At 34.3% G+C, this 23,590-nt stretch overlaps 1 protein-coding gene across 1 annotated transcript in view; it reads right to left on the reverse strand.

The window, feature by feature from the left end:
* Positions 1 to 23,590, reverse strand: part of VPS13C (vacuolar protein sorting 13 homolog C) — a 182,176-nt gene that overhangs the window by 90,161 nt on the left and 68,425 nt on the right. Inside the window, exons 27-40 of the mRNA XM_027851985.1 lie at positions 22,965 to 23,044; positions 21,985 to 22,044; positions 20,352 to 20,511; positions 19,745 to 19,861; positions 19,561 to 19,664; positions 18,129 to 18,296; positions 17,363 to 17,667; positions 15,962 to 16,109; positions 15,103 to 15,211; positions 7,718 to 7,854; positions 4,594 to 4,750; positions 4,131 to 4,210; positions 1,388 to 1,447; positions 490 to 652 (exon numbers count right to left, since the gene is read on the reverse strand). Of these exons, the coding sequence (XP_027707786.1) occupies positions 490 to 652; positions 1,388 to 1,447; positions 4,131 to 4,210; positions 4,594 to 4,750; positions 7,718 to 7,854; positions 15,103 to 15,211; positions 15,962 to 16,109; positions 17,363 to 17,667; positions 18,129 to 18,296; positions 19,561 to 19,664; positions 19,745 to 19,861; positions 20,352 to 20,511; positions 21,985 to 22,044; positions 22,965 to 23,044 (1,848 nt within the window). The remainder of the gene's footprint in view (positions 1 to 489; positions 653 to 1,387; positions 1,448 to 4,130; positions 4,211 to 4,593; positions 4,751 to 7,717; positions 7,855 to 15,102; positions 15,212 to 15,961; positions 16,110 to 17,362; positions 17,668 to 18,128; positions 18,297 to 19,560; positions 19,665 to 19,744; positions 19,862 to 20,351; positions 20,512 to 21,984; positions 22,045 to 22,964; positions 23,045 to 23,590) is intronic.

A 23,590-nucleotide genomic window follows, 5' to 3' on the forward strand; every position in this document is an offset into this window, starting at 1 on the left:
CAGTGGATGGGAGGTAATGAGGCCAGATCTGTGCTTTAGGAAGATCCATACGACACGTAAGTGGAGAATGGAATAGAATGGGGAGAGACTTGATACAGGGAAACCCACCATCAGGATATTTTAATAGTCCATGCATGAGGTGATGAAGGTTTGAATTAAGATAGTGATAGTGCCATAGGAAAGAAGAGGGAACATACAAGAGATGTTAAGGATAAAGAAATGACAGGACTTGTCCACTGATTAGACATGGGTGTGAGAGAATGAGAATTAGAGGACGACAACTTGATGGTGACTGAAAACCACTCACTGAAGTACCTTATTATCAAAGTAAGGATTACATTTGCTTTTTCTTTTACAGATGACCCAATCTGCCTTTGTAGATGTAACTTACTGACTTGTACAATAATTTTCTTTTGCAAATTACAAAAGAAGTTTTGTTATATGATTATTCTAGTTTTGATTAAAAGACAGTTATTGACAAAATAATACCAGCTTTGACAGCAGTGCTTTTAGGTTCCTCTGTTGGCAGTTTCAGCTCATAATCCTTCTGATTAGAGGGAAGACCATGGGATGGAACAGCTGAGGACATAAAGTCCATGATGGATAGCAAAGATTCCAAATGGAGGACTAAATCCAATGATGAAAATGATACCTAAGTCAAGAAACAATAGAAGAGACTAATTTTAGAAATCACAAAAAAACAGAATCAAAAACTTTTTGTTCAGGTTAATCATACAGAATACCTCAAAATACCAGTGAGGATTAGAGAAAGCTGTCTCCACATTTACTCTTACTAAGTATAAGAATAATTTTTACCTCTCGTTTTTCAAAGTTTCACAAACCTATTAGTTTACTCAAAGATGTAAGTACTTTGATAAGACATCAGGTCACATTTCAGACAAAAACTGCCCTGAATGTTGAAACATGTAGGCAATGTATTCAATTGTGAGAGGTTAAAATCCTTTACACACTAAAATTCACTCTGAATCTAAAGCCATCAGAAATTGTCATCTATTTAAAATAATATTCCTGTACAGAATTCCTACATTAACACTAACCAAAAATTTTAGCCAACATTATATTGAGTCAAAAAATACAGTGGCCTAAGATTTTTAAAAGGCACTTCTAAGGGAACACACTATTTGCTTGCTCAACAAGCATTGAGTCAATTCACAATTGAACTCAGTGAAGCAAATTGCTTCTGGGAAATTAAGTTTTCTTCCTATGAGACCTTTATTTCTATTTTATATAGCTACCAGAGAGAATGCTACTATTGTGCTATGCTTATGGTGATGTTAAAATCCTCAACATCTGAGGCAGCTACCGTAACTAGATTAAATGATTACCCCCACATTTAACTCCTGAAAATAAACCATAAAGTAATTACCTTTACTGTTTGTTTGGTATTATTATGAACAGTTTTAAATTCTGGTCCATCACTGTCTGCCTGTAAGTAAAATAAGATTAGAACACTTGAATACAAACATTGAAAACATACACACTGAATTTATTTTCTTGACTTATTTATAAGGTTATAAGCTTAATTTTGAAACCCTTCACATTTTTAATGAAGCTCAGTAAATTTATACCCACAGTATAAAAATGTTTCCACATGATATAGCACTTTGAATGTATGGCAAAGTCTAAGACAGCATATTCTAAATGTACCATATTTACTTGATTATTTTCTCCCTTCACATTTCCTCTGCTATATTATGAAAAGAATGTAAGGGGAAAAATTTTTCTCTGTATAATTATTGTTTCTGCTTTTAAAAGCAAATGCTGTTACTGGAAAAGATTTCTTGCAGTATAATTTTTTGCCAGCGCTAGAGAATATGAAAGGTTAAAATGAAAATAATTCAATAGCCTGAGTTGGAATAGACTTTCAGGTTATCTAGATTAATTGCCTCATTTTACAGATAATGAAACTGAGTCTCAGAGAAATGACTTGACCAAGGTCACATAGTAGTATCACAGTTATAATTTAAACCCAAAGGCTGCTTGCCACTAGTTTTGATTAAGAGAAAAAAGAAATTGAACTAGTCAGGACTCAGTCTTTTAACTCCAATGTAATAATCTTTACTTTCTCATCCCTTATTCTTGTATTCCTATCTCCCTTTGAACTCCCTTAATTTAGAGCGATGAGGTTATATATGCTCCAACTTTATTAAGCACCTCTGTTCTAGGCCCTATGCAACAAAGATGAATAATCAGTCACTGTCCTCATGAAACTATCAATTTGACATGGCAAAGGAAAGAAGCTTTGACAGGAACAAGGTTCCTCTCAGCTCAAAATCTATGATCCTTACTAAAACATGATGCAAAGGAAAATATAAGGGCAAAGGAGAAATCTGGACAAGATAATACATGGAAATAGAAGGAAAACATAAAGAAAGAAGAACTTTTATTGGGGGGGGAGAGGGTAGAAGCTGCTGATCATAGAAAACTTTACGGATGAAGCAGAACCTAAACTAGGTCTTAAAGCACAGAAGAATTTCAGGAAGCACAGATGTGAAAGCCAGGACATTGCAGCTTCTGGGTAAATGCACAGTGGCAGTACAAAACCAGAGAACAGCAACAGTTCAATTCAGTCAGGCTGGAACACAGTATTGAAGGGCATAGTATAAAATAAGACCAGTAATGCAGGTTGGAGGCAGACTGTAAAGGATCTTGGCGATGACAGGATGAGTTCATTAATTTATCCTTTAGTTTAGGAGAACAAAAAAAGCACTGGATTTAGAATCTTTAGACCTGGCTTATAATCCAGTCTCTGCTACTAACTGGCTATATGCAAGTGACTAAACTTCTCTAAGTTTCAGATTCCCTACTTAATAAAATATTTATAAATACTTATAAATTTATACTTATAAAATAAGAATGCTGAATTAAAAACAAAAGCAAAAACAAAAATAAAACCTCTAAAGGGTCTTCTACCTCTAACACTCTGATTATGTAAAAAAAAATTTTAACAGGATAGTAACATAGTTGGACCTTGCTTTAGAAGACTATTTTAGTAGTTATGTAAAGACTGCATTTGGGGGAGGAAATATTGTGAACAAAGAGATCAGTTAGAAGGTTACAGTATCCTACATGAGAGCTAAGACAGGCCTTCACTTAGAGGGTAACAGTATAAATATAGAGGAAGAGAAAGATGACTCAAGGTTTGTCAGGGCAGATCTGGTAACTGGATTTGTGGTGCCAGGCAGGGACAGAGATGACTAGGCATCCAAGTAAATATCAACCAAAAAATAATGACGATGCACAGTTATAAGCAGTTAGGTGGGTAGTACATTGAGTACTAGGCTAACAGTCATGAACACCTGGGTCTAAATCCTACCTCAGAAACTTACTAGCTGTGTGACCCTGGGCAAGCTTTAACTGCTTTATGATTCAGTTTCCTTATCTGTAAAATAAGGGGAGAGGGGTTATGGGCCTCTTTTTTTTTTTTTTGGTGAGGCAATCGGGGTTAAGTGACTTGCCCAAGGTCATACAGCTAGTACGTGTCAAGTGTTTGGTCTGAGGCTGGATTTGAACTTGGGTCCTCCTGACTTCAGGGCCAGTGCCCTATCCACTGCGCCACCTAGCTGCTCCTATGGGCCTCTTAAAGAGCCTTTTCAGCTCTAACTCTATGACCCTATCATTCTATGACAGTTTGTGCTAATAGCTTCTTTTCCCAAAACAGTCATTTTAAGCTCCAAAAATGAAATAAAATCCTAAATATAGATACTAGCTATTCAACTACTTGCAATTAAATTTCTTCTTACTCCCTATCTTTATCTATGTCTCTCACAAATACATGAAGTTTCACTTTAACAGTAAATTTTTAGGAAGAGCAGAAATAATTGAAAGGAATAATGTAAAGAAAGCTAGATTATACTAAATGGACCTAAACTTCTATTTTACTTTGAATTGGCAAATCTCTAATACGTGAAATTGAAAGTCTTAAACCTGAACAGAAGTTTCCAAGGGTAGCAGAAGACCAGGACATACAAGCTTAAATAATTTTCCATAATCACACCACTATAGATTTTTTGAAATATCAAGTAAAAAAGAGGAAGAAAAAGTCAAAATAAATAACATTACTCCAGACATACAAATAGCAAAGAATTTTAGAAATTAAACAACAATACCTTTATGAATTCCATTTTTAGAAGTGGTTCATCAGTTACATTACAAGAGTTAATGATATAAAGTAGTTCTCCTTTAGAATCTATAAGGAAGACAAACTTGCCTGAGAAATTAACATACTTAAAAGTCACATTTTAAAACAGTACCCAATGACAACTATTCTATAACTTCACTGTCAAGACATAATACAGCAATTGCTCCATTTTAATAAGCCCTAATGTACAAAAATGTAAACTTACAAAACACTAGCCTCTATTTCACTTATTATAATTATACTTTTAAAAAAAAATTAACAGTTTTCTGTTAAACAATGAGCAGCCCCAGTGAAAATAAAATTTTATTTACTAAAAACTATTACATAAAATGTTTTAGAATACCACTCTGTAGTTCCTTAGCATGATGAGAAAGAACAAAGACCTCTTTCTGCTATAAACATCTTTCATTAAGCCTACATTTCACACTTACCTGTGAAATCATGAGATTTCATATTAAGTTTTTTTAGATACATCTTAGCAGTCATGTCATGGGTTTTAACTCTAGCTTCTACTCCAAGTTGTAACACATTTAGTTCATGTAAAGGCTTTGTTTTTTTTTCTGATTTTTTCATCAGTGTCACCAGAACCTAATAAAATAAATACCATACATTTAATTGATTCTACTATTCTCATATAAGATAACATTTAAAACCTCTCAAGGTAAAACCACCAAAAAGTGACAGCATATTATTAGAAATCTAATTATTCTATATCTAAATTACTGTCTGAGCATAAATTAGGCACACTCGAAGGTACATAAAATCACTGAGATCTTTGGAGCATTACAGCTGTACAACTATAATTTTCAAGAGTTAGTAGAAAAAAAAGAATGAAATCTAAAAATTGAGATTCTAGATCAAGTAAAAGTTATTTCCTTTGCTATTTTCACTATTCTTCCTATGCCATACCTCAGGGAAGGAAGTTGTTATTGAACCATTAGTATGTTGGCCTGCAATAAACCTTTAAGGATTATTTTCACAGATGAGGAAATCATGGCACATCATAATTTGTCCAAGAACAGAGAAGGAACAAATAGACCAAATGATATATGAAAAGCACTTAAAGACTTTTTTTAAAATGGAGTATTAAGATTTCATTGGGTGAAAAAAAATTTATAGGTTGTGAGCTAGTCATGTAGCAAGGACAAAAAAATTAATAGCTACATAATCTTAACAGACTTAGAGAAAGATCTCTAGGGTATTGGACACAAACGAACAGATGCAAAGTAAAGTAAGTACAACCAGAAAAATAATACACACAATGACTCTAATAATATAAATGGTATAAACAACAATAAAAATTAATACTGAGCAATTATAATGATTAAAAGGGATGGAGAACACTGAATACACTGTCAAACTTAGTTGAGGTGTTGATTGTTTTTGATAAACTCATTTTTTTTAATCTTCCCTTTTCTATTTTTCCATTTTTTCTTTTGTTCCTAGGGATAGTTCCATTAAAAGAAGAGGTAAGATAGGTTTATTTGGAAATAGAAAGAATGTTTAAAAAAAAAGATATCGTCAAAAATATGAGACTTTTTATAATTTGTTTTTGACTTTTCAGCATAAAGTACACGATGCCTGGCTCACAGCAGGCACTTAACAAATGCTTGTTGACTAATGGTTCCTCAGGTCAGACTTTGTATTTCTGCTGCCACTGTTTTCAAATATCTACCCATTTACAAATGGACTGGTTCCTACATGGAAGTTTAAAACATATATTCTGCTTAAGGAAAAAAATCTAATTACCTAATAAGAGAAAAAAATCTTTTCAGAAGAATCCACAAAAAGCGGAAAATGTCTGATTTTACTATTTAAATACACTTCCATTACCAATGAGGTCATAAAGGCAGTAAACAGTGTAGTAACCAAAAGTCAAGGTCTTCTTCCTTCTAAACCACCACATTAGAGTTTTGCCTGTATCATGTATTATATCTTCTTTTTAGCAAGTGACATGAAAATTGCCTAGAGTGACAATAATGATATCTATGAAGAATATACAATTAGGAAATAGGATTATTTATATCTTAGTAAATCCAATTTCATTTATCCAATTCTTTGAGGGTTAAAATGCCCTTAACCTAGTAATCATGTTTTCAGTATTTAAAAAGAAGTGGGACACAAATTAGTGTGTCAAATTTTCTGATAAGGACTATATTACTAAGGTTTCATGAATCACACCAAAAAACCAAATGATAAGTAGAAATAACTACTAAACACAGATAAAGAAAACCACTTTTGGAAAACAAAGACAAACATGAAAATCACTCAAAATGGAAGGAAATAAAAATATTTTTATAAATGTAAATGTCCACCCACATTCTCCTGACATCACAGAATAAAGTATTATCAATTCAAATATTATTCAGTGTTTTAAATTAATAGTTGTTATGGTACAAATGACAGGTACAGACAGATATTATGTTGTATTACACAATTATTTATATGTACTAGAAGCTCTTAATTCATCAAAGCAGCTTACTCTTGGGGCAGCTAGGTGGTGCAGTAGATGGAGCTCTGGCCTTGGAGTCAGAAGGACCTGAGTTCAAATCCTGCCTCAGACACACGGCACTTACTAGCTGTGTGACCCTGGGCAAGTCACTTAACCCCAATTGCCTCATCAAAAAGCAAAATAAATAAATAAATAAAGTAGCTTACTCTCTTATAAAATTCTTCTTGATATAAATCTATGTCTCACAGCTAGATTAAAGCAAGATCTCCACTAAAACTAGATGATGATAAAGAAAAATAAGAGAGTAGGGGAAATCCATTACTACCGCTCTAGGAATCTGTAGGGTCAAAAGTCTAGATGACTTCTGTTCTCTACGATATTCACCTCCCTAATCTTAAGGATTTCTCAAAAAAAAATCTTTTAATTTACTTTTTATTTCCTGTTTCCCTTACATGCCTTATTCCTGTTAAAAAAAAGTCTAGGCCAAGGCATATTCCAAGTCTCATCTTACTTTTTACAAATGAAGTCGTAGTTCATGCTAAAATTTTCCGAGATATATTTCTTAAATATGGCCACAACTTGATAAGCATTCCCAGCATAAGGATTTAAAAACATCACTGAGACAAAGACAATCTAATGTACACACTTCTCAAGATAAGAATCATATGGTTTACCTCAGTAGGCTACAGCACATTACCAGCAAAGAACTATACAGGAAAAGAAGGAAAAAAGATGATGCCCCCAGACAGATGTCTGTCTGCACAAAAAGGGAAGCTAGTCTTAGGGTAAGTGTGAGAGATGACGAATGGACAGAGCATCTCCACAATGTCAAGTGATCAAGAATGGTAGGGGACCCCTCCCTAACAAGACATATGGGAAGACATAGACAAGAGCCCCACAAGATAAGAAATCACAGAAGGATTGTGATCTGCATCACTGAAGGCAGTATACAAATCCATTGAAGCATAGGAGTTTCGGGGGACTAAAATTAGTAATAAGGATATTTTTACTTCCAAAGAGTTGTATAATTCCAAATTTCTAAAAGCAATTCAAAGCTTTCAACTATCCTCAGTCAAAAAGTAGCTATAAATACCCCCACACACCTCTTTAATTTCAAAATTTAGCAGCACATTAGTGACATCTTCTGGCACAATTTCTTCAACTCCAGTAGGTAGAATTTCTTGTGATATATGTAAACCTTGTTGTGATGTGAACTTCTCAAAAGGTTCTTTAATTTTACCTAAATAAATTCATAAAAGAGGAGCAAAAATTATTTCTGTCCTAAAATAGCCACAGAATGAAAAAAAAACAGTTATTTTTCCAATTACAAGCTAAACATTAATGCCTAGTGTTATCTGGTTATATCATATTCCAAAGATCCTAATTAAATTCCCTTTAAAAATAAAAGTAGTATTAGTTATCTCTCTTCTCATATTTCAGTTTCTTGAAATATCACATTATCATAGGTAGACACTGTACAAATTCCCCTACACATTTACATCAACTTTTACTTGATGAGGAACTTTAATTTATTTGAAATTGTGTACTAATATCTTACAAAAGTGACTGAATTAAAAATGATTAGTGTAAGTGAAACATATTTTACATAAATTTTTGTTGATATCTTCTGTTTTAATATCACCTGCATTTCCTCACTATCTGTCCATATGTTGCTTCCAAAAGATCTTTATAACAAAGAATTTAAACAGAAACATATAAGACAGGACCAGTGTTCGGGGGTGGGGTGGTGAGTGGGGGTGGGAGGGGTTTGATGCTACTGCCCAAGCTTCAGACCCAGGGATCTGAGTCCCAGGCTACCTCCACCAGGGTCTGACAAGTGGAAGCCAAGGTCATGGAAGCAGTTTGATCCACCTGGCACATGTTGCTTCCTGTCTGTCTCTCTCCCTCTTACTGCTTCAGCTAGGGTGGTTTGGTGGCATCTGATAGGAGTAGTTGGTGAACTAAAAGCAGGGTTGGTGGGATGAGTGGAACGGACTGCTACTCTGGTGGTTTACAGAATTTGGGTCACAGATTGTCTATAATGGTGTCTGAAGAAAATGTAACATTAGAGGAGGTGACATCAATCTGATCTACGTGGCAGATGCCACTTCCTATCTCTTCCTCAAGATGCCTGGCTACTTCTGTGAGGCTGGCTTACATGGTAACTGGTTGATAGATGGTGGTGGTAGTGATAGCAGAGATGGTGGGTCCCATCTCCACAGGACTGCTATTCATTACTATGATTTTTCATCATTTCCCTTGATATTCCAGATCTTTCATTCCTCCAAATTAATTTTATTACTTTGTCTCATTCTGCAAATTATCCCTATGATTAATAAGTCAACAACTCAATAAATGAACCTTTGCAGTATTGTCATTTTTGTTACACTGACATGGTCTAGCAATGAACATTAAATGTATTTTCTAGTTATTTATGTTATTTTTTTTATTTCTTAAAGAAACAGTTGTAATTAGTCCCATAAGATAATGACTCTTGGCAGACTGATTCCCAAATACATTAGGTATTTTTTAGTTACTTTGAATGGGACTTCACTTTCTAGTGTTGCCTGCTGGATTTTGCATCATATCAAAATGCCAATTTTTTAAAGTTTATTTTGTAGCCTAGAACTTTGCTGAATTTGTCTCAATTAATTTCTTTGCTAAATCTCTGAGATTTTCTAAATAAATTACCATGTCATCAGCAAATAGGAATAGTTTTATCTCTGCTTTGCCTATCATCACACCTTTAATTTCCTTCTCTTTCCTTATTGTTATTGTTAGCATTTATAGAATTATATCAGATACTACTGAGAAAAGGAGACATCCTTTCTTAAGCTTCTAGAGTGTTTCCCAGTTGCATATAATGCTTGCTTTTGGCAAGATACACACACACACACACACACACACACATATACACTCTACATATACATACACATACACACAAACATACATATGCATAACCATATTAAAATACTGATCTCTCTATACATATACTTTGTAGGGGTTTTATTATGAATGATAACTGTCAAAGGTTTTCTATTCATCTATTGAGACAATTGCAGATTGGAATTTTTTAAAAATTTGATTAATTATGTTAATTGTTTTCCTAATGTTGAATCATCCATGGTGTAAAACCAACTGGTCATGATAAAGAATTTGCTAAATAAATTGCTCTAGGAATTTAGCCAGGACTTTATTTTAAAATTTCTAACAGATACTCATTAATATTAGCGCATAACTCCATGATATAATCTATAGCTCATAGTTCAATAGCTTTATTGTACTCTGGTTAGCAGAATCTCAATCTGGGAGGGAAAAGTAATATCAATATTAACTTTTCCTTAAAAGTTTAATAGAATGTTTAGTGAATCCAACAGGATTTTTTTTTCCTTTGGTTTTTCCTTTGCAATTCTACTACCTTTTCTGTTTTTTTCCTTTGGTAGTTCCTTTGTAATTCTACTACCTTTTCTGAGACTGGAATAAAATCTCTATTTTATAAGTGTTTTGCTAGTTTGGGCATTTTATATTTTTGTAGGTAATCCCAGTTTCGATCGTATAACTGCATGTTTGTGTCTGTACTTATTCAGTTTTTTAATTTGATTTTCTATCTTCTTTTGAACCAAGGTGGACAGTTTTTATCAAATTTTTTATTATTTAAGAGCTCTAACTTTTAATTGTTTATCAATTCCATCATTTTTTTTACTTCCAACTTATCCATTTCTCATCTAAATTTCAATATTCTCTCTTCTGTGCATATTTTTGGTTTGTTGGCTTTCTAAATTTTAAAAACATATATTCAGTTAATACATACTCTATTTTGTTAGTATATATCTAGGGATATAATTTTCCTGAGGATTGCTTTAGCGGCACACTAGAAATTTTAATAAGGCGTTTCATCATTACTATGGACTGTCAAATAGTTGTTTCTATTTGTTCTTTAAAGTAATTTATTATTTAGTATTTCATTATTGTTTCCTTTTTGGTCTGTTATTTTGTTTGTGAACCCTGAATAAAATACTATTTTTACTTCATTATGGGCTACAAGGGATGTATTTAGTATTCTGCTTTTCTACATTTGCAATTTAACTGGGATCTAATACATGGTATATTTTTGTAAAAGTGGCATGTGGTACTGAGAAAAAGGAATATTCTTTCAGAAGATTCCATAAAACTTTACCTCTAAATTTTCAAACAATTTGTTATACATTTTCTGGTTTTGCCTAATTTTTCTGTCAGATTTGTCTAATGACAAAAGAGAAACATTAAAGCTACTTATCACTGTGTTATCATGCTTTTCAGTAATTCAGCTGACTTTCTTTTATAAATTTAGACACCACGCCTTTTGAGACATATAAGTTTAAATCAGTATTGATATTGTCTCCTTGTACACAGTTTCCTTAAGCATAATGTAATTCCCTTGCTTATCACTACTTATACCGTGCGTTTTTATTTTTACTTTCACAGCACAATTGTAACTACTGCTTTTTGGATTTACCTAATGCACAGAAACTGTGATATTTTCTCACTTTGATTCTCTTTATCTTTGCTTTTCAGATTTTTTTTCTGTCACTTTTAGTTTTTTAGGTTGGACTGTTCAATCCATTCATATTCAAAGATATGAGAGTGAGTTTTATGTTTTCTTCCATTTATTTCCCTAATATTGCTTTTTAAAAGAGCAATTTCTCTTTGTTATCCTTTCTCTTTTAAGTCACAGCTTGGCCCCTATAATGTTTTGCTTAAATCATTTTGATGCCACTATATTCCCATAGTCTCGCTCCCCTCACCAATCCCCTTCCCTTCTATTTACCAATCGATTCCCTAGTCTCAGGATTTCTACTTATTTATTTCTTTTATCTAGTTAGTGAATTCTTCTCCTATTCTCCTCTCAGTCAAGTGATTAATTCAAATTGTCTCCTCCCCTCCAACTTTTTTTTGTTAATTTTTGAAAAAACCTTTTTCTGCATCTTCTTCTCAGGATTTCTTTATCTCGTTGTCGGTCTACCTGTTCTGAACATTTATTCTTTGACCAATGTTCTACATCCACATTTATTTCTTCTTAAATCTCTGTTCTTTGAGGATTTAAACCTTCTTAAGTATAAAGTCTAAACTCCCTCTTCTAAGCAATTTCTATGTAGATCTTGCTCCATCTTCCCTTTTTCTTTCTGCTGTACCAAACTCTTAAAAATTCAATTCATGAGAGAAGTAAAATAGTTAAAAGCATTAGCCTATGGTAGACACTACCATGTCCCAAAAGAACTTCCTGCCCTCCCCATAATGATTCTCTTCTAACTGCCATGTATTCTCAACTCTAGGTCTGTGTTTTCCCATTCTTAATGCTAGCTTCTCCCCAGAACTCAAATTTTCTTTCTCCTGAGGCTGGTTATCCATGGAGGTGCTTCCTCTCTTAGAGGAACTGATCTCTTTGCGCACCAGTTATTCTCAGATTAAACTCATACTAAGGCCTCAAGTCTCACCACAGACATATACCTCTTCCCCCATATAATGCCCTTTAGTCAGATTCCTAACCCTACTCCCACTGAAGCCTCTCCATTTCAATGCCTACCTCTTTCCATTTTCCTAAAGCCCATCTTCTTGTTGAGAATAAATTAGTTGTCTTTCCTTTGTTCTTCATCCACAGACAATAAGGGCATATCACATATTCATTTCTGCCTTTCACACCTCTTCTCTCCCCATTCATGTACCTTCCGATTTTGCAATTTTGTCTCACAAAATACAAGGCTTCACCCATGGAAGTTGTGGGGTTTAATCCATGGCACTTCAGTCTTATTTCTCCTTCCTTCACTTCTATATCTTTAAATTTCAGTTTCATCTTTATCCTCATGTACTTTAAAAAAAAAAATCACTTGATGATCCTTTCTGATTTTTTTTGTTGCTATAGCTGCCATTGTTTTATTCCCTACATCAGTCTCTCTTTTTTTTTAAAAAAATGACTCTGCAGAGATGAAGCAAGTTATTTCATTATTTTTTTCCCCTTGGGAGTTATACTTTTTAACCTTTTGCTTGCAATTTGAATAATCTAATTTTTTTTTTTGCAGGAATGCCTTAAATGTATTTCTTTTATTGCAAATCCATCTTTCCTACTGACAATCAGGCTCAATTTCACAGGTATGTCATTATGAGTTACAGTTTGAGCTCCTCTGCTTTTTCAGAGAATATATAATCCTATTCCCTTTTGCTAGTTCAACTGACTGAAGAATAGGTTTATGTTTGGGATTTCCTTTCAATTATATTTGAAGATTTTTCTTCTTACTAGTCACAGAATTTGTTGTTTGTCAATGCAACTATTAAATTTAATCACTGTGTGTTTTGGAATTTGAAGTATAGGTTTTTTCATTCTGTTTTTTTTTTCCTGGATCTATGGATTCTTTAAATGTCTACTCTAGTTTTTTTCCCTTTAGAAGAGCTCTGGGCAGTTTTCTGTACTGTTTCCTATATTATGGTGTTCAAGTTATGAGGATCAAATGAGATAACTTATGTAATATTCTGTACAAACCTTAAAACCTTGTATAAATGTTAGCTAGTGTTATTATAATTATTATTGGTATTTGGCAAGTTCTTCTGGGAGACTTTAGATTCTTATTTCTGTATTTCCTTTCCCAAAGTTATTTATTTAAAGACTGTGAGTTCTTTTAAAATTATTGCCTGTTATTTATTTTCTTCCAGACTACCTCTCAGTATTTTTGTATTCCAAATCTACTATCTTTTTATTCTTTGGAAAACTTGCCATCATGGCAACTTTTCCAATCTGATACTTATTTCTGCTAAGAATAATAAAAGTTCTGACATGTATTCCCATCTAAAATTTCTCTTTCAAACCATTCTGGAATATCTTATTATTGGTTCCACAGGTTCTGTTTTTCATCAGGCATTGGTTCAATTTCTTTTATATTTGTAGTGCTTATAAAGAGAACCTTGTAATCTTTTTGAGGATTTAGTGTTCATTCTTCCTTCTTTTTAACATCTTCCCTGTTGATTTCTATCTGCCTATGTGCTAGATTTTTCATTGGATTTTTTTCCTCTTGAAATATTTTGTGTTTTAACCTTTTTTCCCTTTGTATTTCCTCCTCTTAAGGTAGGTAGATTCCTGCAGAGACTGCAAATCTTTCTAAGCCTCTTTACACTTTGAGGATTTTTCAATGGACCTAGTCCTTGCCCTTAATAGCTTCCAGAGGAACAGGACTGACTGGGCCAGGTGAATTTCAATCCTTTTCATTTCAGACTGAGTGAAGCTACTAACACTGACCCTTCTGCCACAGTTCTTTCCATGACTCTTATTCTTTGCTTCTCTGGTTGGGCTAAATCAGCTTCTACCACTTTTCGCAGGGTTAGAAAAGGACAAGCTGAGTTTTGGTTGTGCCAGCGCAGATAGTAGCCTGATTACACACACACAAACACACACACACACACACACACACACACACACACACACACACACCTTTAATGTGGGTAGAGCAGAATCAAAGGCTGCTGATCACGGCAGCTAGATGGAAGATAGGTTAAAGTAAAAAATGGAGGTGGAGAAAAAGAGAATACGGTGGCAGAGTCTCTGATTGAGGTGGGAAATCCCTAGCAGGTATCAGGCACAAACCTTTGGCCTAGTTTATGCATCTCTGGGGAAAGTGGGGTCTACAGCACTGGTGCTGAATGAATATGTTAAGATTTAACATTCTCTAGCTTTAATTCATCATAAGGCTTTTTCCTCTGTCATATCTCTCACTTCCTTGTCCAGTAGATTCAACTAGAACTCATCTCCTTCTGCTGTATAATTCCTCCTGGCGTAGGGTTAATTGCTGAAATTAACAGCTTCCATTTGAAAATTAAATTTCCGACAAGTAGTATCATCTTTATATGTCAAAAACTACAACTAATATTTGCATTTAACTTCACAGTCCAAAAAATCCTTTTTTACATATATTGAAAACTGAACCTCTCAAAATCCAGTAAGATAGTCTAACAGGTATTATTTTCCTCATTGCACAGATGTAGAAACAGTGACTAAGGTGTCCTAGGTCCAAGATCCTACAGTTGCCTCATTGGCTGAGTCAAGTTTTCTGTCTGAGTACCATATGTGGTAATCTTTTCTTAAGGAGTAAGTATGGTGCAGCTGGTAGAGTGATAGACTTGTCTTTAGGATAATTTAAGTTAGCATTCTACCTCAGACACTTACTTTGTGAGGATGGGCAAAGCATTTAATCTGAGCTTTAGTTTCTTCATAGGTAAAATGGGGATAACAATAATACCTATTTCACAGGATTGTTGTGAAAATCAAATGAGACAATATACATAAAAACACTTTGTAAACCTTTAAGTTTTATGTAAATATCAGCTATTATTAGATTATTTTAATTATATCAAGCTTCCTTTCAATAAATAAACAGGAATATAGTTATAATCACCATTATGAATGTGGGGGGTGGGACAGGGTGGGAGAAGAGGAACATTATTTCTATATTAACTGGTCTCTTACTTTTCTCTTGTATTCTTGGTTCTATTTTACCAGGCCCTGCAGAAGCCTCCCCAAGATTTTCTTCTAATACTCTAAGCAGAAGACTCAAATCATCCTGATTTAGGCCAACCTGTAAGGTAATAACACTTTCAGAAGCATAGTGAATATATATATACATATATATATATATGTATGTATCCACATATACTTACAATAAGCCTACATTAAAGAACTCATTAGATGTGTATTAATCTAGATCAAAGGGTAAGGTTATCACAGCACTAACTAAGCAAATCATATCAACCCAGGTTCAAGTATTTCACCATTGTTTCATGTGAAAATTTTACTTAAGACTGGCAAGCACATAAAAATATATATATATATATATATATATATGTGTATATATCTTAACTAAATTATTTTACCCATACTGGAAGAGTAATCATGCAAGCATCAAGCTAACTTTAAAACAAACAGAAAAGGACATATTTCTCTAAATGGATAAAAGTCCATTGTCTAACTAATTATCATTCCAGTGTAGTACAAATAGTTATACAATGTTAAAAGTTTGTTTTCCTTTTACTACTCAGATTGCCTTAAATGTATTTCTCTGTCTCTGTGTGGGTGTGCATATGTGTGCAAAATATACCTAATAAAGTGTACTTCTAAAAAACAGTAAGAAAGAAGTAATACTTAAAAATTTAGACCCACTCAAAATCTGAAGAATTCTATCTTTGGACAACCTGCCAAATATTTTTCCATGATTTTTTTCAAGCCAATGAATAAATATAATTTGTGTTCATAAACATAATAAACAATTCTCCATATTCTAGAAATTTCAAAAGGGAAAATATGTATACAAATACATATTTATACTTACATTCATTGTATCAAGATGCCCTGTAATTTCCATTATAGGAATTTTGTGATACCAAGCTGCAGCTAAATTCCGATTCACCAAAATATTCAAATTAATAGGGTGTAGTAGTTGAATATCAGGATGAGAGACACCTGGTTCAATCACTGTTCTAATGAAATATCAAAGTATAAAAACCTGAAACTGATAATGACCAATTATGACATTCAACTAATAATAGTTCACATTTATAAAGCTTTTTTCAAAGCACTCTGCACAAAAAACCCTAGAAGTAGGTGGTATAAGAATTATGATCCTAATTTTACAGGCAAGAAAACTGAAGATCAGTAATTTAATGACATCCTCAGGCAGATCTGAAGGAGCCAAGACTAGAATACGAGACTTTTGAGTCCGTGTCCAGTGGCTACTTTCACTAAAGAAAAGTCAAAATCATTGTTCTGAAAAATGATTAACGTTTTGACTTGAAATACTGAACACATTACCAGTATTGCATTTCTTGGACTTTCAAAATTCAATCTATTAAGAAATTATTCAAAGGAATTAAGTAATAAGGCAATGTTCATTAGAGGGCAGAATTGATTAGAATTATAGAATTTACAAAAATCATTACAGAGACATGAGCATGATTATAGTCCACAATATCTAGCCTGATGCAGATCAGAACATATGCCCTCATATCTTATCTAGTTATCTATCCTGGTTGTCTTCTTGCCAAACATCTTGCCCTCTTCCCCATCTCAACAGCCCCTCCTCTGCTCTGGGGAACCATCATCCCACACCTCTTGCTCTGGGAACCATCATCAAAACAATATTACCACTGCTTCCAGAAAGGGCACAAAAAGCAACTCTATAAGGGTCCATTCACTATGCCTGTGGCATCCCAGACTTAAACACACTCCCCTAGCCACCATTCCCCTCTATATACTGCCTCCTCCTCTTGGAAGGAAACTCCTAGAAGAAAAGGTCTTTCTCACTTTTGTGTTTATATACTTGGTACTTAGCACAGTATCTTGCACACAGTTAAGTGCTTACTAAATATTTTTCATTGATTCATCAAATAATATTAAACACCTATTAATGAGTTTTATCAAAGTTTGTAAGTTTTATCCAAGAATATAACTGAACTAATATACTCTGTATTTTATATATTATATACATAGTGGTCTTTCAAGTTAAAATGGATCCACAAAAAGCTTTCTTCAGGATTAATGCAGTGGAATTATTTTACAAAGACATCTCCTTGGTATTTCAGTAATTCTTTCCCCTGGATAGGGTCTTACTAAACGTGCTTTCAGACATATAATTTAAATTAAAACAAGTTCCAATATGGTAAATTGGTATCATGAAATTTTGTGAAAAGGCATTGGTAAAAGACATAAATTAATCAATACTAAAAGACCATACCTAGAAAGTTTAAGTTCTGTTAGCTGCACAACCATTTCGTCAATTACTGGAGGGAGTAAGCAGCCTTCACCAGACACCTGACTAAACTTGTTTTGTATTCTGATCAACCCAAGATCAACCACCACTGTATTACAGGAAATGGAAGACTGTGGAATGACTATAACCGGTGCCTTTAAGTCAATACTGATAGAAACACGAAAACTCCTCTGGGCAAGATCTTTCACACTCGTGGCAGCCTTTTCTGCAGCTTGGGTGGTGGCAGCGCTCAGTGCTTCTTTGGCCATATGAAAATTGTTCAAGAAATTCTATTCAAATAAAGAACGTAAATAAGAATGTCAGATGTAAGATGGCCTTCACATGTTACTGTATTAACAGGCATTTAAAGTTGTTTTTAGTTTATAAAATATTTAAGAAACATTTTTTATGCACTTGTGTTTCTGGTGAATGATGGCATCTATCTATGAGACTCCTGATAGGGTCAGAAGTCTGCGGCCATGGAACAGACCAAAAACAAATCACCTTAATAGTGTCTGAATTAACAACCTTCACTTCACTAGATTTTAGCTGGAGTTCACCAATCATAGCCCAAATGACTAAATGACTCATAGAACTCAGCTACCTGAACACAGGAATAGCAACATACTAAAACATAAATACTATCAGTAATGTATATCTAGCACAAAACCTCCAAGAATCTAGATTTTTCAGTGTTTGGGTATGCAAACATTGCTATCTTGAAAATGAAAGATACAAATAACATCATTACCAGGAGAGACATGAGGAATTTATGAAGATAGACTATCTGAATACATCCCACATGCAGTGACACTACACTATCCACTTTAGACATATCAGCATAAGCATCTCCTTCAGTAGCATCAGGATACAAATCCAAATTAAAACGGAAGACTTCATTGCCCATTATTGAGACAGCCTGGAAAAAAAAAAAAAAACACTGTATATATTATTGTTCTCATTTTACACAAAAGTAGCCTAACGGTTGGAGAAGTAAAGTAACTTGCACTGGATGTGTATCAGAGGCAGCATTTGACTCCTTGTCTTTTCTGAGTCCAAAGCCAATCATCTTACACCTTGGTGTTTCCCATGATATATGTATGACGTGTTGCCACAGAATGTCAATACACTGAGAAAAGTACAGCCAAGTGAGGAGGTAGAATAGAACCCAATGGATGCCATTTACAATGCACTGTAGGTTTTACTGGGAGGCTTTTATTGTGCTAGCTAGGACCATGGAACAGCTGAGAAGAAAATTTCTGCCTATGACTTATGCTAGCAGGCAAAAGGAAGGCTATGGCATATTACTGGGAGACTGGCTACAGATATTTACAAACAGCAAAACGTCTGAGTGTAAGAAACTGTAACAATGGAGTTAAGTGAGGCAAGCAGGGGTGACTGGCCTACGCAATGCTGGCAGATGGGGGTCTTAGGCTGTGTTCATCATTTGTGGCATTTATGGGCTTTCTTTATTGCCCTTCCTTTAGGAACAGCATCAAAGGTAGCTAGTTCATATAGTACGTGCTTCTTGATCAGCTGGCCTGATTCCCAGGAGCCAGTACATTTGTACATGGGGGAGAGGCTATGATTACAGGACAGGCCTAAGTCACAGGTCAAGCTGCAGTGAGTCGGAATTGATTCATCCTTTATATTTTCCCATCTCCATTGCCTAGAATATAGGCACTTAATAAATACCTGATTCACTGATTCTGCATCTGATATGTTCATGCTCTAGGGAGCTACATTGAGAGCCAGAGGTCCTTAGTTCTGATCGCCATTCATTCTGGCTACCTATGAGATTCTGTCACTTCACTTTTGGGTCTCAATTTCTACTCCTCTAAAATAAGGCGGTGGACAAGAAGACCTCTACAATCCCTCTCTTCCAGCTGTGATCCTATTCTAGTTGACAAGTCATAAACAAAATACCCACATTTTTACAGAACTTTATTCTTATTATCATCATAAACTTACACTTATGCTTTTTATAGTGCTTTCTTCACAACCCTACAAGGTAGGCAGTAAAATTACCAGCTCCATTTTCCAAGGATGTGGAAAGTAAGGTTCAGAGAGGTTGCCCCTGGTCACACAGGTAAACGACCCTGAACTCAATTCACATCTTCTAATAACAAGAAAAATACCTATTCAATTTTAAAAATATTAAATATTTATTTAAGCTCATATACCTGTTTATGAACTGTATTTGTATCAACATCTGTGACGATTATATTTTCTAGTCGTGCAAAAAGTGACTGTTTTTTTGATTGAAGAGAAAGAGAGGAATCAAGGCCTGAAAAATAAATCATACTTTTATACTGCTACTGAAAAATAACTGTCCCTTCACAAATACTGAATTGTTGATATTTTTACCTTGAATCTTTATTTCAGCAATATTGTGTTTTTCATCACAAACAGTGACACAAAAAGCATTCAACTTTGCAAATAGCTTGAAATTAAAAATGTCATTGTCTTTGGAGGGTGCAGTCACTGAAAATTAAAAAATATATATATTTCTGAATGGCTTTTAATAATCCAAAAATCTTTGGATTTTTTAAATTAAGTAAAAAAATATATATTTAAGGTGATTTTTTTTTTCCTTTCTCAAGTCTAACTCTGGGTTAGTAAAAAGTAAGCATAATGCAACTGACTTCGTTCTTTAAGATTCAATTGACCTTCATAACTGAATCGGCATAGTAAGCAGTCAGTGTTGAAAATGTCTTTTTGTTAACCCTTAAGATACACATTTATAACTGAAGCAGAAAATATTTTTAATTCAGTCAAAAGCATTAATTTTTCCCTGAAATACAAAATGTTGAACCAAAATTTTGTTAAAATAATGCCAAATTCTTTCAAGATCTCTAAGATTAAACTCTAACTTTAAACATTAGAAAAACTTATCAGAGACCTAGGAGGAATGCCAAATTTAGGGAATAACTCTTTAATTATCTTACTTAGAGATAATAAGTGTTTATCATACCTTTTTTCAGATTAATATTTTTTAGTTGCTTTTCACTATGAAGTTGTGACTCTGTCTCAGCAATAGTTTGGCCCTCTGATGGGATAACAGTGGTTAGGTAATTAATAGAAGAGAGAAGGGCTTGTGTTTGCAGTAAGAGATTTAAAGATGAAAAGGCCACCTTTTTTAAGGAAAAAGAAAAAAAGAAAATTAACCCTTTGGTGAGAAAAGGAACATACACCATTCATCCCTACAGAACAGGGATAATTATGTATAATTATGTAAATGCAGCTTGAACTTTCTTTTTCACAAGATAACAAAAGCCTTCAAGAGCAAGTCAGAAGATTAAAGCACCTCAATAGCTTCTTTACCCAATAGTTTTTTAATTCCTTTCTGTTGGTAATCCTAATCTTCACAATATAAACTATTTCTTGGTTAGGGCATTTTCTATTATGGTCACACAAGAAATAAAATTAAAAATTGAAGCCTATAATACCCTGGGTATTGGACATGATTAAATGACTCAACAACAAAACAACAATCAGTAGAATACTGGATTTGCAAAAATAATTCGTGTGAATGATGACATAAAAGCATATATAAGAGTTCTCAGTTGCTAAGTTGTCTGACAAAAAAAGTTGAATAATTAAAAGAAAACTAAAAAATTCATGAGAAGAAAAATTCAAAATTTATAAAAGTTTTTTATCAAGTGACTATATAAATCTTATAATACAAATCTGAATCCCTTCCAATGTGTTGTTTAAAAAGCTTGAACATATGGAAAACATTAAACTGAACAAAGACAATCAAGCAAGAAGTGGAAAGAATGTTGATTTTTTAAAGCACTAAGGCCCTTAAAGAATATGTTATTTAGGGGCAGCTAGGTGGTGCAGTAGATAGAGCACCGGCTCTGAAGTCAGAAGGACCTGAGTTCAAATCCAGCCTCAGACCAAACACTTGACACGTACTAGCTGTGTGACCTTGGGCAAGTCACTTAACCCCGATTGCCTCACCAAAAAAAAAAAAAAAGAACATGTTATTTAAATTTTATAGAACCGTTTTGATGAATTTATACACTTAATGGACAATAAAAATAGTCGTTTCTGAACCTAATACTAACGCTTTTACTCCTCAGGCAAGTAATCTAAAATTCACAGCTCCCTGTGCCTTGGCACAGACTGCTGTCTCAAGCCTAGAATGTTCTCTCTTCTTACCTCCACCTCTTAGAATATTTCATCTCCTTTAAAGCTCAGCTGAAGCATCACCTTCTAAAAAAAGTCTTTCCTGACAGCCCAGCTTCTACTGTCTACTCCCAATTACCTTTTTATATCTCACACACACACACACACATACACATACATGCACACATATATATGCACATATGTTGTCTCCCCCAGTAAAATGTAATCTCTTTGAGATGAGGGACTATTTAATTTTTATTAAATTGTATCCAAATGTCTGGCACACAGTAGTAACTCAATAAGCACTTGGTAATCGATTGCCGTGTACTCTCTCCTCATCTTTGCCTCTTGGGATCCCTTATTTCCTTCTAAACTTAGTCAAGATAAATCAATATAAATCATGAGCAAAAAAGGGCTTTAAGTAATAACCTTTCTTAAGTAAGATGTTTTCATTTAATATAAGTTTCATTTACCTTAAATGTCTGCTCAGTGTTTTCAAAAGTAGTTTGAAAACTAGGTCCATTCTTGTCAGCCTAAAAGAGAAATTAAAAGTTCTAAAAAGAAATGCAGTCAAATCTAAACAACCTTCTTAATAAAACTTTACAGCTAATATCAGTTATTCCTAAATTGTGTACAAAGTATAACTGGTGACCTGAAGATAAGGAAGACTGTTGTAAACTGACTGCAACACATTAACAAAATGACTTCCTACTATAAATGGCAGGAAGAATATTGCTAAGGAAAAGCGTGACTCCAGAAAGAAGTGGGTCAATCCTGAACACAGAATGAGGGACAACGGCTGGACAACCCACAGGCTACGCTAGTAGCCTCAAAATGTCAAAAGAGGAAGGCCTTCAGTACCCTCAGGGAGGATTAAGGAGAAGTTATAGAAAGACATGGAAAAGAAGCATATTGTCAGAAGGAGTCACAGATCTAAGGATAGAAATAAGTTTAAAATGTTTATTTAGGACTAATACGTGAGCAGCTCTACTCTCCTTTAAAAGTTGGAAGAACATGTCCTTCAAGGTCTTAAAAGAAAAGGCATAACCAGAGAAGCAACCACCTAAGGTCACTTCCTCAGCTGCAGAATTATAGTTATCTCTAAATGGCCAACAGAATGTTCAGGTGCAAACACAACAAGTATGAGAGGGTAAAGCACAAGGAGGCTGATGACTACACTATAGGAAGAGGAAGCCAGTGTATTTCAGGAGGTGTTCCATCAATCTAATGGGTATGGTGCTATGAGAGAGAGAGAGAGAGACAGAGAGAGTGTGTGTGTGTATCTTTGGCCTATATCCATGTGAAGTGAATGGAATGCAGAGAGTTGGGGAGAGGGAAGGATCTATTTTGAAAAGTAATGATGTCCTTTTCAAAGTCTTCTGGCAACCCACTCTCTCTCCTCTTTCTTATAGATATACTTGAAATATGATATAAACATCTTAAAGACTCATACCTTGATATATTCCACCTTTAAAAGATCTAACCCAGATTTGTCAGAAGAACTAATCAAATGAAGTGGTTTCTTTCTGGTCCCTGGAAGGAGAAAAGTAAACTGCTTGTTTATAGCTGAAAATTGAGGATAAGATTTTCTTTTTAAAGAGATCTTTTGAAGGGTTAAATTTGAAATCTTTATCTATCTCTGACAACTTAAGAAAAGCTTGACTAGGTCTACTGCAAGTTTCTTACATAATCTGAACTGGGCCCTCATTATGGTAAGGTAATCCTTTTACACCTTCCTAATTGATCCACTATCCCACTCCCAAAAGCAGCTTTTACAAACTTTTTCATCCTTCCTCAAACCTTCCCCAGTTCCTCCTCTCCCCATCCTCAAGTGAGAACCATGCCTCACATTTAACTGAAAAAACTGAAGCCACTCACAGAGAGCTCCTTCTTCTTCCCTATTCCTCACTTCACATTCTGACACTACCTTGTTCTACACCCTGTTCACATGAAGAGGAGGTCCTTCTTGCCGAGGCTCACTTCCCTACTGCCTACAAATGCTCATGTCTCTTCCATCCTCAAAAAATTCCCCTTGATCCATCCATTCCCACCAGCTACCATTCTCTATCTCTCCTCCCT

Source organism: Vombatus ursinus, unplaced genomic scaffold (assembly GCF_900497805.2).
Source record: "Vombatus ursinus unplaced genomic scaffold, bare-nosed wombat genome assembly UNPS02009205.1, whole genome shotgun sequence".
Classification (NCBI taxonomy): domain Eukaryota; kingdom Metazoa; phylum Chordata; class Mammalia; order Diprotodontia; family Vombatidae; genus Vombatus; species Vombatus ursinus.